Source organism: Apteryx mantelli, chromosome 2 (assembly GCF_036417845.1).
Source record: "Apteryx mantelli isolate bAptMan1 chromosome 2, bAptMan1.hap1, whole genome shotgun sequence".
NCBI classification, from domain to species: Eukaryota; Metazoa; Chordata; class Aves; order Apterygiformes; family Apterygidae; genus Apteryx; species Apteryx mantelli.
Window position 1 is genome coordinate 271,548 of NC_089979.1, and position 19,143 is coordinate 290,690.

Consider the following 19,143-nt stretch of genomic DNA (forward strand, 5'->3'; position numbering starts at 1 on the left):
TCAATGGCAGCACAGCCTTCTGGTGTATCCGCCACTCCTCCCAGTTTTGCATCGTCAGCAAACTTGCTGAGGGTGCACTCTATCCGTTCATCCAGGTCATTGATGTAGAAGTTGAACAAGACTGCACCCGCTACTGACCCCTGGGGGACACCGCTAGCTACAGGCCTCTAACTAGACTCTGCCCCGCTGAGCACAACCCTCTGAGCTCTGCCATCCAGCCACTTCTCTAGCCACCTCACTGGCCACTCTTCTAGCCCACACTTCCTGAGCTTGCCTAGGAGGATGTTATGGGAGACAGTGTCAAAAGCCTTGCTGAAGTCAAGGGAGACAACATCCACTGCTCTCCCCTCAACCAGCCAGCCACTCATTCCATCAGAGAAGGCTATCAGGTTGGTTAAGCATGAGTTCCCCTTGGGGAAGCCATGCTGACTACTCCTGATCACCACCTTTTCCTCCACATGCTCGCACAGGGCCTCCAAGATGAGCTGCTCCATCACCTCTCCAGGGATGAAGGTGAGCCTGACTGGCCACATGCTTGGACATGGCCTCCAGGATGAGCTGCTCCATCACCTCTCCAGGGATGCAGGTGAGCCGGACTGGCCACATGCTTGGACATGGCCTCAAGGATGAGCTGCTCCATTACCTCTCCAGGGATGGAGGTCAGCCGGACTGGCCACATGCTTGGACATGGCCTCAAGGATGAGCTGCTCCATCACCTCTCCAGGGATCGAGGTGAGCCGGACTGGCCTCTACTTTCCCGCGTCCTCCTTATTGCCCTTTTTGAAGACATTGGGCTGACATTGGCTTTCTTCCGGTCTTCAGGCACCTCTCCTCTTCTCCATCACCTTTCAAAGGTGAGGCAGAGTGGCTTAGCAATAACGTCCGCCAGCTCCCTCAGCACTCCTGGGTGCATCCCATCGGGGCCCATGGATTTGGGCGTGTCAGCTTTGCCTAAATCATCTCTAACACCATCCTCCTCAACCAAGGGAAAGTCTTCCATTCCCCACACTTTCTCTCTTGCCTCCAGGGTCTGCCATTCCTCACGGCTGGCCTGAGCAAGAAACACTGAAGCAAAGGCGGCATTCAGCAACTCTGCCTTCTCTGCATCCTTCCTCACCAGGGCACCCGCCCCATCCAGCAGCGCGCCCACATTTTCCCTAGTCTTCCTTTTGCTGCTCATGTATTTGAAGAAGCCCTTCTTGTTGCCCTTGACATCTCTCGCCACATTTAACTCCAAACGGCCCTTGGCCTTCCTCGGCGCATCCCTGCATACTCTGACAACGTTCCTATAGTCCTCCCAAGTGGCCCCTCCCCCTTTCCACATTCCCTATACTTCCTTCTTCTGCTTGACTTTTGCCAGGAGCTCCTTGCTCATCCATGCAGGTCTCCTGCCTCCTTTGCTTCACTTCCTACTCAGAAGGATGCTCCCATCTTGAGCTTGGAGGAAGTGATGCTTGAATATTAAACAACTCTCTCGCAGCCCCCTTCCTTCTAGGGCCCTAACCCATGCGATTCCTCCAAGGAGCTCCCTGAAGAGGACAAAGTTTGCTCTCCTGAAGTCAACAGTTGCAATCCTACTCAGTGCCCTGCCTCCTCCCTGCACCATCTGGAACTCCACCATCTCATGGGCACTGCAGCCAAGGCTGCCCCCAACCTTCACATCTTCAACCAGCCCTCCTTTGTTTGGTAGTACAAGGTCCAGCAGCACACCTCTCCTTGGTGCCTCCTCCAACACCTGTGTCAAGAAGTTGTCATCAACGCTCTGCAGGAAACCATGCCCCATGCATGCCTGCACTACCCCGCCGTAATGGCCAGACGCACTCCTCTCCCATCCAACACCGCTCACAGCACTGCCCTCACCCCTTCGCACTCACCCAGACACCACACCCTAAATGCCCTTGCTCGCCTGCCACACGCCCCGTCTCACACTCCCACTCCACCTCTGCCTCTCACAACAATCACTGCCTCTCCCAAACCTCCACAGCCCTTGCAAGGGCACCCGCATCAACGACTGCCCTGCGACACACAAAGACCACCCTGGCAACGGGCTGCCGGCAGCAAAGGTGACACCAAGCAGTGGCCGGCAACACCCTCTCGGCAGAAGCACACACTACGGCTTGCTAACACAGAACCAGGCCGACGGACAACAACGGCCTTCTCTGGCAATCACCCTTCCTCCCCTTCCTCCATTGCCACCCCCACGCACCGCCACACGACCGCAGAAGACAAAACACGCAGCCTCCTTTCGCACAACTGACACCTTGCACCCAACACACACGGCAACCCACCACCGTAGCCAACCTGACCACAAAGGCAAGGACTAAAGAAGGCAGCCAACATGATCGCAGGGGCAGGGCCGCATGGCCAACACTCCTGGCAATGTCACGCCAGCCTCCCTGCTGGCAGACAAAATCGGGGGCCCTCCTCACAACGCACACCCAAACCACACCACACAACTGCCACACGCTCACCTCACTGACGACACCCGGCCTCTCCTACACTTTGGCAACTACGTCCGCCCGCCCGCCCGCCCGCCCTGACACGCACCTGCCACCAAAATCCTACGGCCTTAATAGGCTCCCTTGAAAGGGACCGCTGCCCCATAATGGGCACCTCCGAAACACCAGGAAATGAAAAGGCAGCGTTGCGGCAAGGAAACCAACCCACGCTTCATTACTTGCGAGGGTTTGCGCCTTCAAGAGCACCTGCATCCAAAAGGCCGTCATGCGCAAAGGCCGTCCCATCGCCTCCGGCGCTCCGCCACCAGCATAAAAGCCCAGGCAACGCAGCACTCCCTCACACACTTCTCCTCCCGCCTTCTCCTCCTCCGCGAACAAGGTGAGTCGCAACCTCCGGACCCTTCTTCGCCCAACTCCTTTCTGCCCTCACACACACTGCCCGGCACATACTCCCTCCTATGCCCTACTCTCCCTTCCCTCGCTCGCCTCCTTCTCACCCAAGGGCCAAGCTGCCGCAAGCTCTCGCAGACAGACAGCCTGCCCTTTCCCTCACCTTCCTCGTGGGCTACGCGCTCGCACACAAGCTGCCCTCTGCCTCTGACACACCAACTCCCTCACTGCCTCCTTCCTCTTCGACACCCTCTCACTCGGCCCACACCTCTCACCTCCACCTCTGCCCGCACGCAGCGACAGCACACGAGCCGTCGCGCTACTGCGCACAGCCCCTCCGCCACCTGCCCCACGCACCGAGCAGACAAACCTGCACCCTCTGCACGGGCAACCCTCGGCACGCACCTGCAGCACCCCTTCCGCATCCCAACACCCCTGCTCCACACACACACAGCACAGGCCCCCCACTCCCTTCGCCTCCTCACACGCGCCTCCTCACACTTTCTCAACACCCCCTCTTCCAGGACCCTCTCCACAACACAGACATGGCCTGCTACGACCTCTGCAGCCCCTGCGGACCCACCCCGCTGGCTAACAGCTGCAGCGAGCCCTGCGTCAGGCAGTGCGAGCACTCCCGCATTGCCATCCAGCCTCCCACCCTTCTCGTCACCCTGCCCGGACCCATCCTCACCTCCTTCCCCCAGAACACCGCCCTCGGATCCACCACTGCAGCTGCCTTGGGGAACGCTCTTGCTGCTCAGGGAGTGCCCATCTCCTCCGGACGCTTCACCTTCGGCGACCTTAGCTGCTTCCCCTGCGGGAGAGGCTGCAACCCCTGCTAAGGCACCTCCCCACCACCACCACCCTGCAACGCTCCGGACCCACTGAGCACGTGCCTCCGCGACACTGGCAACACAGGGGCTCACCAGCCACGCCTCTGCCTCTCCAGCAAGACACCAAGCAAGCAAGCGGGCAAGGCGCACAGCCTCACCTCTTGCAGACACGCACAAGGCAGCTCCTGCTCTTCTCCCACTTCCTTCCTGGCATCGCCCCTTCTCCTGCTTCCACCGCTCTCCCGCAAATGCACGTGCTCCCAAGGCTAAGCCCGCGACGGACCGCCTACGAGATACTTCCCCCACGCCCCATGAAGACCTCTGTGCTCTGCCAGTATCCGCTGCGCACAGCCAGGCCACACTGGTGCTCCTCCTACTTCCACCTCACACCGCCTCCCGGACACTTTCCCATCCTTCCTCTCACTCTTTTCCAGCAATAAACGTCTGCTGCATCCCACATGGAGACGCCTCCTCTGCCTTTCTTCTCACAAGACTCTTCCAGTCTCTCCACACACAAACACAGGGCTCTCGAGGACAGCGGGGTGCCCGCGTGGCTGCCTGCGTGCCTGGCAGACAAGGGGCCTGGCCTCTACCCCCTTCAAGATGGCCACAGCAAGCCCGTCCCAACACAAGCACACCCATGCGCACACACAGCCTGCCAGCGGCCACCAGACACCTGCCCCACCAGCGCCAGCACCTCTCCCTAGAAAAAAATCACCAACAGCCATGCTGGCCTCCACGGTCCCTTCCAGCGCACGACACAACACCCTCCCTTCACCAAACAAGGCCTTGCACACACTAAGGCCCCTCCGCCCAGGGCTCTCACGCAACCCCACCCTGCCTCCACACACTCCACCAACTCTCCGCCTCACCACCACTTTCGAGCCCTCACAAGCAACACTCCCACACAAGCCCAAGGAAACGCTGCGCAGTAGGGAAGACAAACAAAGAGCCAATACAATCACAGAATCATAGAATGGTTGATGTTGGAAGGGACCTCTGGAGATCAGCTAGTCCAACCCCCCTGCTCAAGCAGGGTCACCTCGAGCACATTGCACAGGATCGCGTCCAGGCGGGTTTTGAATATCTCCAGAGAAGGAGACTCCACAACCTCTCTGCGCAACCTGTTCCAGTGCACTCTCACCCTCACAGTGAAAAAGTTTTTTCTCATGTTCAGATGGAACTGCCTGTCTTTCAGTTGGTGCCTGTTGCCTCGCGTCCTGTCGCTGGGCACCACTCAAAAGAGCCTGGCTCCATCCTCTTGACACCCTCCCTTCAGATATTTGTACACATTAATAAGATCCCCTCTGTCTTCTCTAGACTAAACAGGCCCAGCTCTCTCAGCCTTTCCTCAGAAGAGAGATGCTCCAGTCCCCTAATCATCTTTGTAACCCTTCGCTGCACTTGCTCCAGTAGTGCCACATCCCTCTTGTACTGCGCAGCCCAGAACTGGACACACTACTCCAGATGTGGCCTCACCAGGGCTGAGGAGAGGGGGAGAATCACCTCCCTCCACCTGCTGGCAACACTCTTCCTGATGCACCCCAGCAGACCATTGGCCTTCTTGGCCACAAGGACACATTGCTGCCTCATGCTTAACTTGGTGTCCACAGAGCTCCCAGATCCTTCTCCGCAGAGCTGCTTTCCAGCAGGGCAACCCACAACCTGTCCTGGTGCATGGGGTTATTCCTCCCTAGGAGTTAGGACCCTGCACTTGCCTTTCTTCAACTTCATGAGGTTCCTCCCTGCCCATCTCTCCAGCCTCTCAAGGTCCCTCTGACTGGCAGTACAGCCTTCTGGTGTATCAGCCACTCCTCCCAGTTTGGTATCATCAGCAAACTTGCTGAGGGTGCACTCTGTCCCTTCATCCAGGTCACTGATGAATAAGTTGAACAAGACTGGACCCAGTACTGACCCCTGGGGGACACTGCTAGCTACAGGCCTCCAGCTAGACTTTGCGCCACTGAGCACAACCCTGCCACAACTCTGCCTTTCAGCCAGTTCTCAGTCTGGCTTGTTTGATCTGGCTCTACCCTTTTTTCTATTTCTGTCTCCTATTCCAGGTCTAGTCTTCATGAAATCTGATTATTCACCGATTACAACGTCATCATGGGCAACAGGCTCTCCACAATCCTCAACTGGATACATACTCATAAGAGACTGGATTCTGCCACAAGAGGAGAAAACTTCTTACTAGAAGTTTGGCTGTATCCTAGTCCCAAGGTGAGACTTCTGTAAAGAAAAGAGTGATTTCCCCCAGTGCCCTTATTCAGAACCTACCTGCATACCAGGTGGAGGTGGATCTCGTCTTACTAACATAGTCAGCTCCTGGGTGTTGGAGAGTAGGGCATTCACTGCTTCCTGGTGGGTAGCATGGCGCAGATCGATGCTGTTCACCTCCAGAATCCTATCCCCTACACGGAGCCCACTGCGAGATGCCAACCCACGGGGAATGACCTACGAAGAATCGTTAATGTTACGACCAGAAGAGGAAATCCTATCTCTATACACGGAGATCTGATAAAGCTGTAGCCAGTCTTGAAAAAACACTGGAACAGAAACCAAATAAGTGTCAAAGCTTTACTGGAAATAGTAACGGATAATTACCATTGTTTCCCTAGACTATCCTCCAGCACCTTCCGAGGCCTGTTTTGACTCCTCTCTCTGCAACCAAAGCTAAGAGATAATGTATTTGTGAAGAATCCGCTTGGTGAGCTAATGCATTAACGCCTTTTAGAAAGCCATCATAAAAAGGACAATTCTATCCTCTAAGCACACCGTGTGTGCATTTGCACGCACTCACACACAACCCTCTCAAACTTTTTTTTTTTTTTTTTTAATTTGGAGGCTTCTGAGGCATTGCAATGAAGTGCTCAATCATTAGAACCTTGGAAGGTAAGACAGTAGCCAGAGAGATACAAATGCAGCCAAAACGAGCTGATGTCACAAAGACTGCAAGTTAAAATTGCTCATACATCAGGAGAGCAGGGAGTCGGTGACACAAGCAAAAAGGAAACAGAAATTTTCAGTCATCTGACAAAACTTGATATAACTGGTACTGCTGGTAGTACCAGTTATTTGCTACAGGATGCTGTTCAAGCGGGATTTTCATTTATATTATTAAAGCCAGAAGAAATCATCTAGCACATCATGGAGGATTATCACAGGTCACTCAACACCACTACTTTCTCCTGCTCTAAGCTCAGTACCATGTTTTAACATAGTTACCTCTCAGATGAGCATCTAATCTCGACTTGAAGGTGCTGATGGCTGCAAAAGCTATGATCACCCTTGATAATTTTCTCAATGACTAATTACTCTTTCTAGTTAAAAAAGTTTTCCTCAGTTTTCAGCCCACTATTGTCTGACATCTTTTTTTAAGCCCCTGTTTTTATCTTTCTCATTTGGAAAAAGCATCCTTAAGTACTTTACAATTTATCCACAAGAAGGTAAAAGTCCGTCACTATATGACATTTTCTCCAGCTCTTGAATAATCTTTGTAGCTTTTATTTCCTTTTCTGCATTTTTAACATCCTTTGATACTGCAGATAGTTCAAGTGGATGAAGGTTTTGACTTTGGCTTAGCCAGCACTGCTTTCAAAGGAAGCTTTGGTCCCTTCACTATCTTATATTGTATGTCCAAAGATCACATGGATCACTGTTTTGCACCAAGAATTCATGCTGTAGTTTGTTTACTATGATGCTCCCATGCTTTTCAAAGTTACTGCTTTCCAGAAAATAATACCACAACACGGTAAACTGTTCAACAGATTATTTCTAGATGTAAATGCTCATGTTCGGTTACATTAAAGTACATCTATTTGAATAGAAAATGTGATCAAATTCTCTTTTTTTCTCCTCATTATTTACCATATTGTCAATATTTCTATGTACATTTTATTGGCTGCAACTAGAGATTTACTTCAATAGCATTGCTACTGTTGAATAGCATCAGGTCTGGTATAAATCCCTGCAAAATCCCCCTGGAAACACTCCCATTCAATGATGTCCCACTGATGGCTGCTCCTTGAAAGCTGCCACCCAATTCCAAGTTAATTTGTCTTCTGCTATTACATAGCATTAACTTTTATTCAGAAGATAATATAGCAATTGTCTTAAAAGGTTATTTTTATCAAGCTGTCTTCATCAATCAAAAGCATAACACTGGCAAAGAATGAAATAAGATTTGCTTTACAATGTCATTCAACATGTTTCTATGTTCTGATATCAGCATTTTGATCTGACCAAATCCTGTGCCAGCTTTTCCATTATTTTGCCTATGACTGATACCAGACTAACCAAAAGATTGCTTTCTCCCAAGAGTTCTGAAGGACCGCAAATGTGAAATTGCGGCACTGTTGTCCAAATGCATGATCTACCATTACAGATGGCCAATGTAACAACACCGGCAGCATCAGTACAAAAAGGAGTGCTCTAGAGGGGAACTTGAGAGCTACAGACCAACTAACCTAACTTCTATTCCTGGTAAAATGATACGGTCAACAGTAAAGAGTAAGATTTGTGAGCATGTGGATAAACGTGGTTCGTTGGGAAAGAGTTAGCATGGCTTCAGTAAAAGGAAATCCTGCTTCATTGACCTGTTGAAGCTTCGTGAGGGAATCAATACACACATGGTTGAAGGGATCTGGTAGCCATAACATTGTTTTCCAAAAAAACCCTTGACAAGGTCCCACCCCAAAGGGAGACCTTCCACAGAGACTGAGTCTCCACAGGATGGGAGGAAACTGAACTGAAAGCTGGTTCAGGGAGAAGCAGCAAAGGGCAGGGTTGGACGGTCACTTCTCAGGATGGAGAGTAGTCCCTGATGGGGTCCCCGAGGGATTGGTGTGGGACTCATGTTATTCAGCATGTCCCTCTGCATGTTCATGCTGAACCCAGTGTGTTCAGCAACCTGAAAAAGGCAGTGAACAGTGAAATCCCCAGGTCTGCAGATGATATCATGCTCTTTTGAGTAGCCAAATACCACTCTGGTGCTGGGAAACTCCAGACGGACTCAAAAAAGCAGTGGACAAAAAGGCAGTAGATGAGCTTCAGCATAGATAACGAATCTAGGGAAAACCAATCTAAACCATGCCCATACAATGCTGAACTCAGCCACTGTTGAATGATCTCTGAAATCATGGGCTCTACATGAAAGAAGAGTCCAAAAAAGCCCCCCAAATGTTGGTCATCATCAGAAAGGGTATTGAGACAGACAGCTTCACTTTATATGTTGGTGCACCCATGTCCCCAGAACTGTTCAGTTCTGTGCTCCCACAATCCAGGTAGAGCAGAAGGGGATCCAGCAACTCTGCTTGGGACTGTGCAAGGGTGATGGTGGTGTGTCACAGGCCAAGAAGCACCAACAGGAGCGCCCCTGACACTTCAGAGGCCTTGGTCTAGACAGATCTTTAGAGGGAGGATACAGCTTTCAAGGTCTTGGGCTGCAGGAAGTGCCTCGGGCCTCTTCCCAAAGCTGGTGGTGATGGTGACCTCCAGCAGGAGGAGGTGTGCTCTGGTTGAGGCGCCGAGCTACAGAAAGAGGTGAGCAGACTGCATAACATCAGGGAAGATGAACAGGAGAGCAACAGCGTCTTTACAGAGACTCTGCAGAGAGAAGAGCCTAAACCCCCCATCATACGGAGGGAGGGTCAGCTAGGGGCTATGCTTGAAAAAATAGCAGAGGCTTCCAAGATGGGAAAGGCTGGAAGCTTGTGACTGCTGGCAACAGAGGGAAGGCACCTTCTCATAGCGCCTTTAACAAGTGAGGAGAAAAAAGCTGCATCAAGGGAGGCATTGGAGCCACAAACCATGTGTCATCACCAAGAGGAAGCATCAGGCGAAAGCCATTGGAAACTCCCTACTGCAGGGGCTGAAGCACACATCTGCCAAACAGACTTGCTGTTTCAGGAGGTTTGTTGCTCGCCAGACCTTGGACCCAGTATCTTGTGGAAAGACTGCCAAGTCAGCAGTGTGCCCTTGCAGCAGTGGAGGCTAACTGCATACTGAATTAGCAAGGGTGTAGCCAGCAAGTTGAGGGAAGTGATTATTTCCCACCAATCACTTGTGACACTGCATCTGGAATACAAGAAAGGCACTGACAAACTGGAACAAGTACAGCAGATGGCAAATAAGATAAACAGGGGGCTGCAGAATGCATTGCACAGGGAGTGGCAGCGATACCTGGGCTTGTTCAGTCTGAGAACAGAAGGCTAAAGGGGGCCTTACTGGTGCCTTCAGCCGCCTCAACACAAGGGTACAGAGAAGAGAGAGCCAGGCTCTTCTTGAAGGTGCATAGTCATAGGAAGAGAAGCAACGGACACAAGTTGGACATGGAAAATTCTGACTAAATATTAGGAAAGAAATGTTCACCATAAGGGTAGTTAAACATTGCAACAGGAGCCCACAGAGGCTGTGAGAGCTCCATCCTTGAAGCTATTCAAAACAAGCTGATCTAAGTTGGCCCTGTGCTTTGAGTGGGATCAGATAGATCAAATGACCTCACAGGTCTGTTCCAACCTCAATTACTCTGTGATCCCACATCTAAAGAAGGATACAGCGAAGTCAGAGAAGGTCCAGAGAAAGGCAACCAATATAATTGAGGGGTTGGAGCAGCACCTTGCAAGGAAAAATGAAGAAAGTCGCAACTCGAGTTTGAGAAAAGGCTAAGGAGGGAGATGAACGAGGTTTACAAAACCATGAAGGAGGTGAATAAGCTGAACACAGGACTCTTGTTTACCAAATCAGCAATACAAGAATGGGAGAGCACTCAGTGAAACCAGTAGATCGGTTTCAAACAGATTAAAAAGTGTGCTTTCTCACATGGCAGATATGAACTTCTGGGACTCGCAACTGTGAGGGGTAGGAAGAGACAGACTTGGCATGTCCAAGGGACCAGAAAGATGCATGGATGCTAATAGGACTGGGCAGGGATGTCCTCTCCAACATCTCTAATCCAAAGAGCGTGGGTGCGGGGGACTGTGAGGGAAACGGGCTGCAGAAGGTGGCTGGGTTTGTGTGTTGGTCCTAAACAGCATCTGCTAGTGCCATCGTTGGAGACAGAATACTGGGTCAAATGAACATCGGCCTGAACACAGGAGGGCACTTCCGTTTTTTTCTTAGTTACACATTCATCCCACTGACAGTTTTTGAGTAATGACCAGTTTTCTGAAATGCCCACATCTCTCCAGGATTCATTAAAAACTAAGAGAAGCTCACTAATTTCAAAAGCTAACTCCTCAAACAGTTCAGCATGAGTTATACACGTTTGCTGGGTTTTAAGTATCATTTAAATTTCTAAAACAGCAGCGTATGTCTAATACAAATTAACTCTTTACACATGCATGCATCCTTCCTCCCTATTCCCCACTTTTTGTTTTTTAATCTACTATACTTCTCAGACTCTTGCATCAAAATCCTTCTTCTTAGCCCAATAATTAAGCAATTCAGGAATGCCCACTGCTGGGCTGCCCACACAGGCCCCTACCTTTGAAATGAAGACCCCTGGTTCATGAATCCCAAACGGATGGCTTGAATGGTCACTGCCTCCTACGATGCTGAGTCCCAGGGGACCACCTGCTTTTACAAGGTGAATCTCCTTGAGGGAAAAAGAAGCAGAGTTACAGAGAATAAAGGATATCACATAAGGACCAAACACACTGAAAAACATGGAGTTGGGGACGTTCTGAGTTAATGAGCGCAAGGAAGCTCCCACAGCCCAAGGGAGCTCCCCCTTACTTCTTAATGCCCCAGTAACTCAGTGGACCAGCCCTCATCAGGCTGATCACCTTTTCAAATGAAAAACACCCAACATTACACCACCCCATATTCCAGCTGTCAGGCTCACCTCAATCGGATACTGATCCTCCAGGCCTTTAGAGAGATGGTTCCTCTGCAGTGAAGGTGTCTCCTCAGGCGGGCTCTCCCCATGGCTGGGAGGCGGTGGCGGGGAGTGCATGCGCACTCGTGGCACCCCTGGTGAGTCTCCCTCGCTGAGCTGCTCTGCACCCTCTCTCTCTACCAGCAGCACGATGGTGGGGGAGGATGCGGTAAGCAGCGCTACTGCCTGATCATGCCTGGCTTCTGTCATGTCTACCCCATTGATCTAGAACAACCCGCAAACTCAGTGTCAGAGCATCACCCAAGTACACCCTGTTGTTTTAAGCACTTGGCCAAGCACCCTAAAGGACCCCATTCTGCTAGAATCCTGCCCCTCCTCAAAAGTCTACTAAAGACTTATGCCAAAGCGCACCGTAAGTTATCCTGCTCTTGTGATAAAGGGACACAGGTACCTGCATGTATCCAGCCAGACCACAACCCTTTCTCTAGCCAGTTCGCCAGCCCCCTTCCCACCTTCCCTGCACACCTCCAAGCTCTAACAGTATCAGCGATGCTCCAGGGGACCATGAAGACCCAGTATCATGCTCCACCTACAAAGCTAGCTATTTGCCAAGATTATGCCCTGGCTCACTCATTACCAGGAGGCTACCTATCACTCCTTCATGGCTTTGCATTCCAGCTTGCCTGCTGGTTCATGATGAAAGAAGCCCAAGGGGCTATGTTAAAGGAATGGGTCAAAAGATCTTAACACGGGAAGAAGGCAGAGCAGAGCATTGATTCCCAGAAGTGTCACATCACACTGATGTGCCACAGGAGCACCTGCCGTTGTACCAGACCATTTGCCCTCATCAATCACTTTCAAGAACCTAGTAGCAGGCACTGAACTGCTGAAGGACACGACACGCTGTGTGACAGGACCTGTGGCTAGCCACTGAGCTGCTGCCCACCCACGCCGAGCAAGGTCAGAGCAGTTCAGGGAGGCCTGTCCTGTGCTGCCAGTTTTAAACACATAAAAAGCATACCCAAGGTCTCAAAAGATTTGGAAACACTGAGAAAGAGACTCTACCAGTCAACAGTGACTGGCTGGCTGGCTGGCACAAAAGGAAAACTATCATTCTTTGGGGTCAGAAAACATTATCCAATATGCTATGCCAAGTAATTTCAAGAACGCAACTACAGTCCTGCTATGAAACCAGCAAAAGATTTGATGCTTTGGATGAAGAGGCACTTCCAGTACATATAGGGAAGCAGCAATGTCATTTGTACAAGGCACTGATGAGAACTCATCTGAAAAACTGTATACTCCTCTTATTATTCATAATTTAAAAAAAAAAAAATTAACACAAGCTAACATATACACAGAGAAGAGCTACTAGGCAGAAGAACAGAGAGCCTTCCTTAGGAGAACAAGATTTAAAGCAGCTTGACTAGAATATCAAAGGCCCAGAAGGGATGTGACTGTTCTCCGCGAATGTAGGAGGGACAGAATACTGAGCAGAGAGCTAAGCTAGAAGAATGCTGCCAACAGGACCAAACTTTCCAAGAAAAAGTTGAAGTTGAAAGTTAAAAGTTTTCTAATCCTTAGGTTCTGGAACAGCTTCCCAAAATGAACTGTGGGGACATGAAAATAACAGCTGTTAAGATGAAGTTTGATCAGCTTATGAAACAATAATATGACTTTCTACCAGCCACATCAAGCAACTGGATTCCGTGGCATGATTCCCTGCTGCCCAATTCCTAGAAATATTATAGCTAGCCTCCAGCTCCCTTGTGAGAAAACAGTTCTTGGGCAAAGCTAACTGCACACAGTCTGGCAACACTTTGTCCAGAACTTGCACAAACACTATCATCATTCTCACCAGACTTGCCTCTATACAATCCACAGTCAAGTTCTTAAGACCGAGAAGCTTCAGACTAAAGCAAGGTCTTTGTCACCCTACTTATGGCTCTCAGCAATACAGCCTGCTCACCAGAACTATCTTCTGGTCATACCAAAAAAAGGTAGGTGAGACAGCCTTATACTCCTAGGTGTGACACAGACAGGAAACACTCAACCCCACAGTCTCTCCCTTTAGAGAATTGTCCCCAAAAAGGCACCTCCGGCACCGACCATAGGTGACTAACAGAGGGACATGAAGACATGCCAGCCTGCATACGCATGCTGGAAGAGGTTGGGTACCTGGTAATGGCTATTTAACATAAGAGAAGAGAAGGCAATAAGCAGGAGAGGTAAAATATTAAACACATAGCTACACAAACCCTAATGAACAGCAGATAACAGAGACAGAAAGACCAGCAAGACACTGACTGATGGATCATTAAAGGAATCACTTAAAGATAACCTTGATTCTTTTTTGAATTTGGTTTGACCAAAAACATTAACCAATAATATGAAGAAAAGAAGATTATAATGGGTTATCAAAACAGGTCTCATGAGAAAGAGCAAACTTACTACAGGAAGTTCTAAGGGTGAGTGTGGGAATGTGCAAAACTCATTATGGGATATTTAGGGGAGTGATCCAAAGTGGAGGAAAGGGAGGGGTCAAAGTGGATTCAGAGAGAAAGCAGCATGGGAAAATGGAGAATAAAAGAGGCTGATCACATGTAAGCAGGCTGCTGGTTGGTACATTTGTCTGGTCAAGTCCTGTGCATGATCACCGAAGGCTGCTCTATCTTTTTATTAAACACTATTTCTATTTACTGTGAGTTTGCACTCTATTCTCTGGGGGGGCACGCGCAAAACAGAGACAGAGAGATCTACTAGTGAACTAAAAGTTGGACTAGACACTAAGTAGGAAACTAGAATCTGGAAAGACCCGACATCCGGCCCACAGACTGAAGAGACGTGTAAATGTGAACATTCATGTGAGTTAAGTGAGGGAGTGCATGTATATGTTTCACTAGCAAACTTTAAACATGATTAGCCACCAAGCAGGAACAGGGTCAAGTCATCTGTGTTATTCATGCGCTATGAGGGCTGTTTTTATTTATATGGGTGCCTGTAAAGGTACAGTCCTCCTTCCCATTTGTGTTAATCTGTGGCTAGCCATGTCTGTAGTGTGCAGAAGTGTGTGCGAACGTGTGTGCTCTTTCATCTTTGGAATTTGCGCTCAGCCTTGCTAATGTGGCTGGACCTGTGAATGGGGAGAAACTGCAGCCTTGCATCCACCGAACTGGGAAGGGAGGAACCGTTTGGCACCTCCAGTTCACCAGATCCAGCAATTTTTAACAAAGACGACACACAAGAGAAGAGACTGGACCATGAGGCTCTTTTCACCAGATCAAGGTCCAATATGTTCCAGAGACAGATCTGCAGTAGCAGCATGAACTCTTGATTTCATGCATTCCCCTCTGAAAACCCTTCTCTGTTATTATTCCACCACTGATATGAACATAAGAACGATCAGGCTTGGTCAAACCACAAGTATACCACGGTACTTCCACAGATACTAGTGATCTGGGAACACAGGAACACCCTGAGTCAGAGGTGTATCACATATAGGAGCCCTGAACAGCATTTTCCTCATGAACGTCTCCACTGCCCAGCAAGTCATGCTGCCTGCTAAGCTTTTGAAGAGCGAGCTTTCCGTGGCCTTTGTCACCATGCGTCTGCTCAGCAAGAGAAGGCGGCCAGTCAGAGCAGCTTGGCTACCCGGTGCCCAGAGGAAATGAAAGGGTATCATCTGCCCTTCACCAGCTCCACACATGGCTCTGTGTCCCAGGGAGTTACAGATCTCTGGAAAACTTCTCAGTGACCAGACTGCTCTCACTAAGGCCCCTGTCTACCACCTGGTGCTACTACCTGTCCTCAACCACCCCAGAACCAGTTTTCTTCGTTCTGCTCCCAATCCTGTCCCAATAAACTGTCTGTCCTTAGCCACCACTTCCACTTCAGCACCCTCCCTGCTGGACTCCTATCCGGTGATTCAAACTATCCAACATTCCCCCCTTGCAGCTCCCTGCCCTATGTCTTTTGCTACCAAGATGACTCTCATGATATCCACCGCACGGCTATATCAGGGTGTTATTCACAAGAGACTAGAATATGGAGAGGGCTGGAGAGTTAGTAGTCAGTCACAGGTGAGGTTTGTGGGGTGTTAACTTTGAAGAGAGATCTAGGCTGGGCTCTTCAATCCATATACTCAAAGCTCCCTGAAGCAAGTAAAAGGAGTTATCCCCGTCCTTCCCTGCAGAGAAGTCCAGGATGGCTTCGAGCACAGGATGAGAATAGGAAGCTGTGCTGTATTTCTTTTCCTAAGAAAACAAAAATTCTTTGGCAAAGTGAGAACAGAGGCATGACTAGGAGACTGTGGCCTTGGCAAATGGGACATATGAAACTGCCCGCATCCTGCCAGGGCCCTCTTGCTTTCCTCATGCAGATCTAGGGGAATATTTGCAACCTGCACAGCACATCCCAGAAATCATCACATACTGAAAAGCTTTCCAATAAGAATGGGCAATCACTGCCTTGAAGAGTTGCAGTAAATAGTGAATTTATGTGATAGTAGCTGGGCACTGTTTTGTAGTGAACACTCTCAACATCCTGCACCACTGGGCCAGAGCAGTACCGCAGGTCTAAGCTAGCACCTGACTTGGCCACAGACAGGGTAGAACACATACAGCTGCTTCCACCTCTCTTACAAGAAGCAGACATTCTTGAGGACAAATACCTCCTGGAAGATATGAGAGGCCTCAGGATATAACACCACCTCCACCAACATGGGGACATCCTACTTAGCAGTAAACCCCACAAACAGGAAACGCAGAATGGCAGCTGCTGCCAGGAGGCAAGGCTGCTGGAGATGTAAGGTCAGACACTTGCGGGAAGGTACAGGAAGTTATGTGAAAAGCCCAGACTAGGCAAGTATTTCTCTGGAAGATAATAATTTGTTCCTATCACACTGATCAAAGGGTTTGAGCTGTAGCTGATGCTCAGCACCACATCTCTTATTACTGCACATACTTCAACACAGGCCATGTCCTTGAGAGCAAAGGACCATGCCCTCAAGCATGGACATATTTCCCGTCTATGCAATAACACGGCACTCTTCATGACAGCAAGGTGTGTCAGAGGACCAATGACAGCGAGGCCTTAATCCATATCAAAATCTATTAATGCTCCTGAGTTCTGTAAGCCTCGAGCCCATATAGAGCAGTCCGAAGACACTGCAAGCTGCTTCTAGGGAATTAGATCTGCTTTTCCTAAGAAGCTGCCCATGGAAACAAATATAGCTGCTAATGGAGGGTTGGGGTGGGGGGGTGTATGGAAGCAGGTTGCACTTCAGACTCTACTCTGCGATCTTGTGTCTCTTTCTTGCCACAGGTACAGCCAGTCAACACCATACAACGGGTTCGGTGCCTGCAATTATGTCTCTCAGTCATGCCTCCATACCAGTGGAGCATCAAAAGACGAGCTAAAACCAAACAAATTAGGCTAGCTGGCAGGGTAATGGCTTGATTTTGGGGGTAGGGGAATAACATCAGCAAGGAAGGAGGGAGGCTGTACCACTTCAGGTCCCCTGTCAAAGCAGAAATGCCAGACCTAGGCCAGAACTCTATTAAAATTTTGTGCCAGAGAGAATACAACACAGCCCCCAGCCTAGGGATAGAGCAGACAGAAGCCAGCACTGACAAGGCTGTATCAGTGTTTACACACACCAGCCCTGTGGTAACACGTGCTCTTACCACAGCAGCTGGACTGGAAACCCACCACCAGCACTAGGGATGCAAGAGCTTTCATTCACTCGGAGGCAGCATGAGAGCTTGGGAAGAGCGTGAGGAGACTCAGCAGACTCTCGCCACAGGAGGGGGAGCAAGTGACACGTAAGGCAGAGAGACTTGATGGTTAAAGGCAGCGGTCAGATTCATACCACTGACACGAACAGCGTGGAAAACTGGTGCCAGAGTTTCAAATGAAAGACTGGGGAAAGGACTGCAATACGCACTGTCCAGCCCCACAGCACTCTCAGTTAATCCCCCTTCTCTCCAGCCTGCACTGACCCCTGCCACCTTGCTTTCCACAGGGAGCAGTTGTCAGCTGTGCCCCAGAAGGGCTTCCCTTCCTACACGTCCTAGAGCACTGCAGGAGAGGCCTCCAAAGTTGTCCTGCAAGGCTCTGGAGGGAGACCCAGGCCAGGCCAGTGGCATAGCATCATCTCTCTCCCGTGCAGTCCGGACTGCTGCACGCAGTCCTTTTGGGGAAGTACTCACATGCAGCACTTGCGGGAAAAGGAGAGGCATTAACTACACCCACTGCCAGTCACAAGCTGGTGACAGGCAGGGGGAAAACCACCAAGATTTAAATGCTCTCCCAGACGGCCAAGGAGCTGAAGAAAAGGCCCCCAAAACTCCAGCTTCAGTGACAGGAAAACAGCTCCTGTCTGAGGAAGGGCAGGGAGCTGTACTTGTGATTGCTACCCCGAGAGCAATGAGTCAGACCCCTTGCCAGGCCCTCCTGCCCTTCCCCACACACCCACACTCACCGAGATGACCCGGTCTCCTACATGCAAAGTCCCGTCCCGATGGGCTGCACCACCTTCTGCAATCCGTGAGATAAAGATCCCCTGAAATACAATCACGAAGGTCAGAGCAGCCTATGTTTCCCCTCACCAGAGCCTTCGCCTCCCAGAATTGCTCCCTGGCACTAGGTAAGTCTCAACCCCTTTCCACCAGCAGACTCCTCCTCCTCTGCCCTGGCATTTCCTCTTCATTCCTCACTCTGCGCACAAATCCTCTTCTGCTTCTAGAGCCACCTGCAAAACCCCCAGCTGAAGCAAAGCCTTCATGTGGCCATGAGCCCAGAATATATGTAGTCAAGAGGACAGAGGCAGGATTAAATGTCACTGGCATGGATCGTGAGCCTCTTTCTGCAGCTTCTCTTTCTGAGCTTCTCTCCATCCCCAGCTTAGAATAGATTCTGCCTCTCAGCACAGGGAAGATAGACAGCCTGCCCAGCCCACCAGCCCCAGACTCCCTGGGCCATGCTGCTGCTTCCTGCCAAAAGCGGGGAAGACCATGCATTGCTCCCACAGCCTATGTGGAGGTTTGGTGATTGAGCACCTTCATTCCCAGGGGACCATCACTGACCGTGTCACCAGCCCGGTAGGGTGTGGAGCCTTTGCCACCAGCAATGCTGAAGCCCAGACCCTTCTCATTGCGCATGAGGCAGGTGGAATATCTCTCCGTGGGAGGCGCCCCCTCAGGCCGCTCCGGGAAGCGTAGACCACCTCGCCTCTCACGAGGACTGTAGTCATCCTCGGGGCGCAGTGGCGTGACGGTGATGGCGTTCTCTGGCTCCACCATCCGCTCCCGCAGAACCGTCATGGAGACGGAGCTTCCTGATCCACGTAGTGCTTCCACTGCCACGTGATGCTCGGCGCAGTGCAAGGACACGCCGTTCACCTGGGGACAGACAGAGCAGGGCACAACCCTGAACTCCATAGGGAGCTCTTCCAGCAGTCTGCACAGACAGCTCCAGTCTTAGTAACTGCTGCCCCGCAAAAAATACAGCTGATCTCCTACAGAGCTCTATATTGCCACCTTGTTTCCACCGGGATACCCCAGACCTCATCTGCTGCCTGCAAGGGAGTTTCCCCACACTTGCACACAGCACAGGAGGATCC

General features: G+C 50.5%; 1 protein-coding gene across 3 annotated transcripts in view; it reads right to left on the reverse strand.

Moving 5' to 3' along the window:
• The window catches only part of SCRIB (scribble planar cell polarity protein), a 158,918-nt gene that overhangs the window by 87,767 nt on the left and 52,008 nt on the right, over window positions 1-19,143 (reverse strand). For all 3 annotated transcript variants that reach the window (XM_067290034.1, XM_067290035.1, XM_067290033.1), the window contains 5 exons: window positions 18,608-18,922; window positions 18,004-18,084; window positions 11,529-11,786; window positions 11,169-11,279; window positions 5,963-6,139 (listed from right to left, as the gene is read on the reverse strand). In XM_067290034.1, the coding sequence (XP_067146135.1) occupies window positions 5,963-6,139; window positions 11,169-11,279; window positions 11,529-11,786; window positions 18,004-18,084; window positions 18,608-18,922 (942 nt within the window). The remainder of the gene's footprint in view (window positions 1-5,962; window positions 6,140-11,168; window positions 11,280-11,528; window positions 11,787-18,003; window positions 18,085-18,607; window positions 18,923-19,143) is intronic.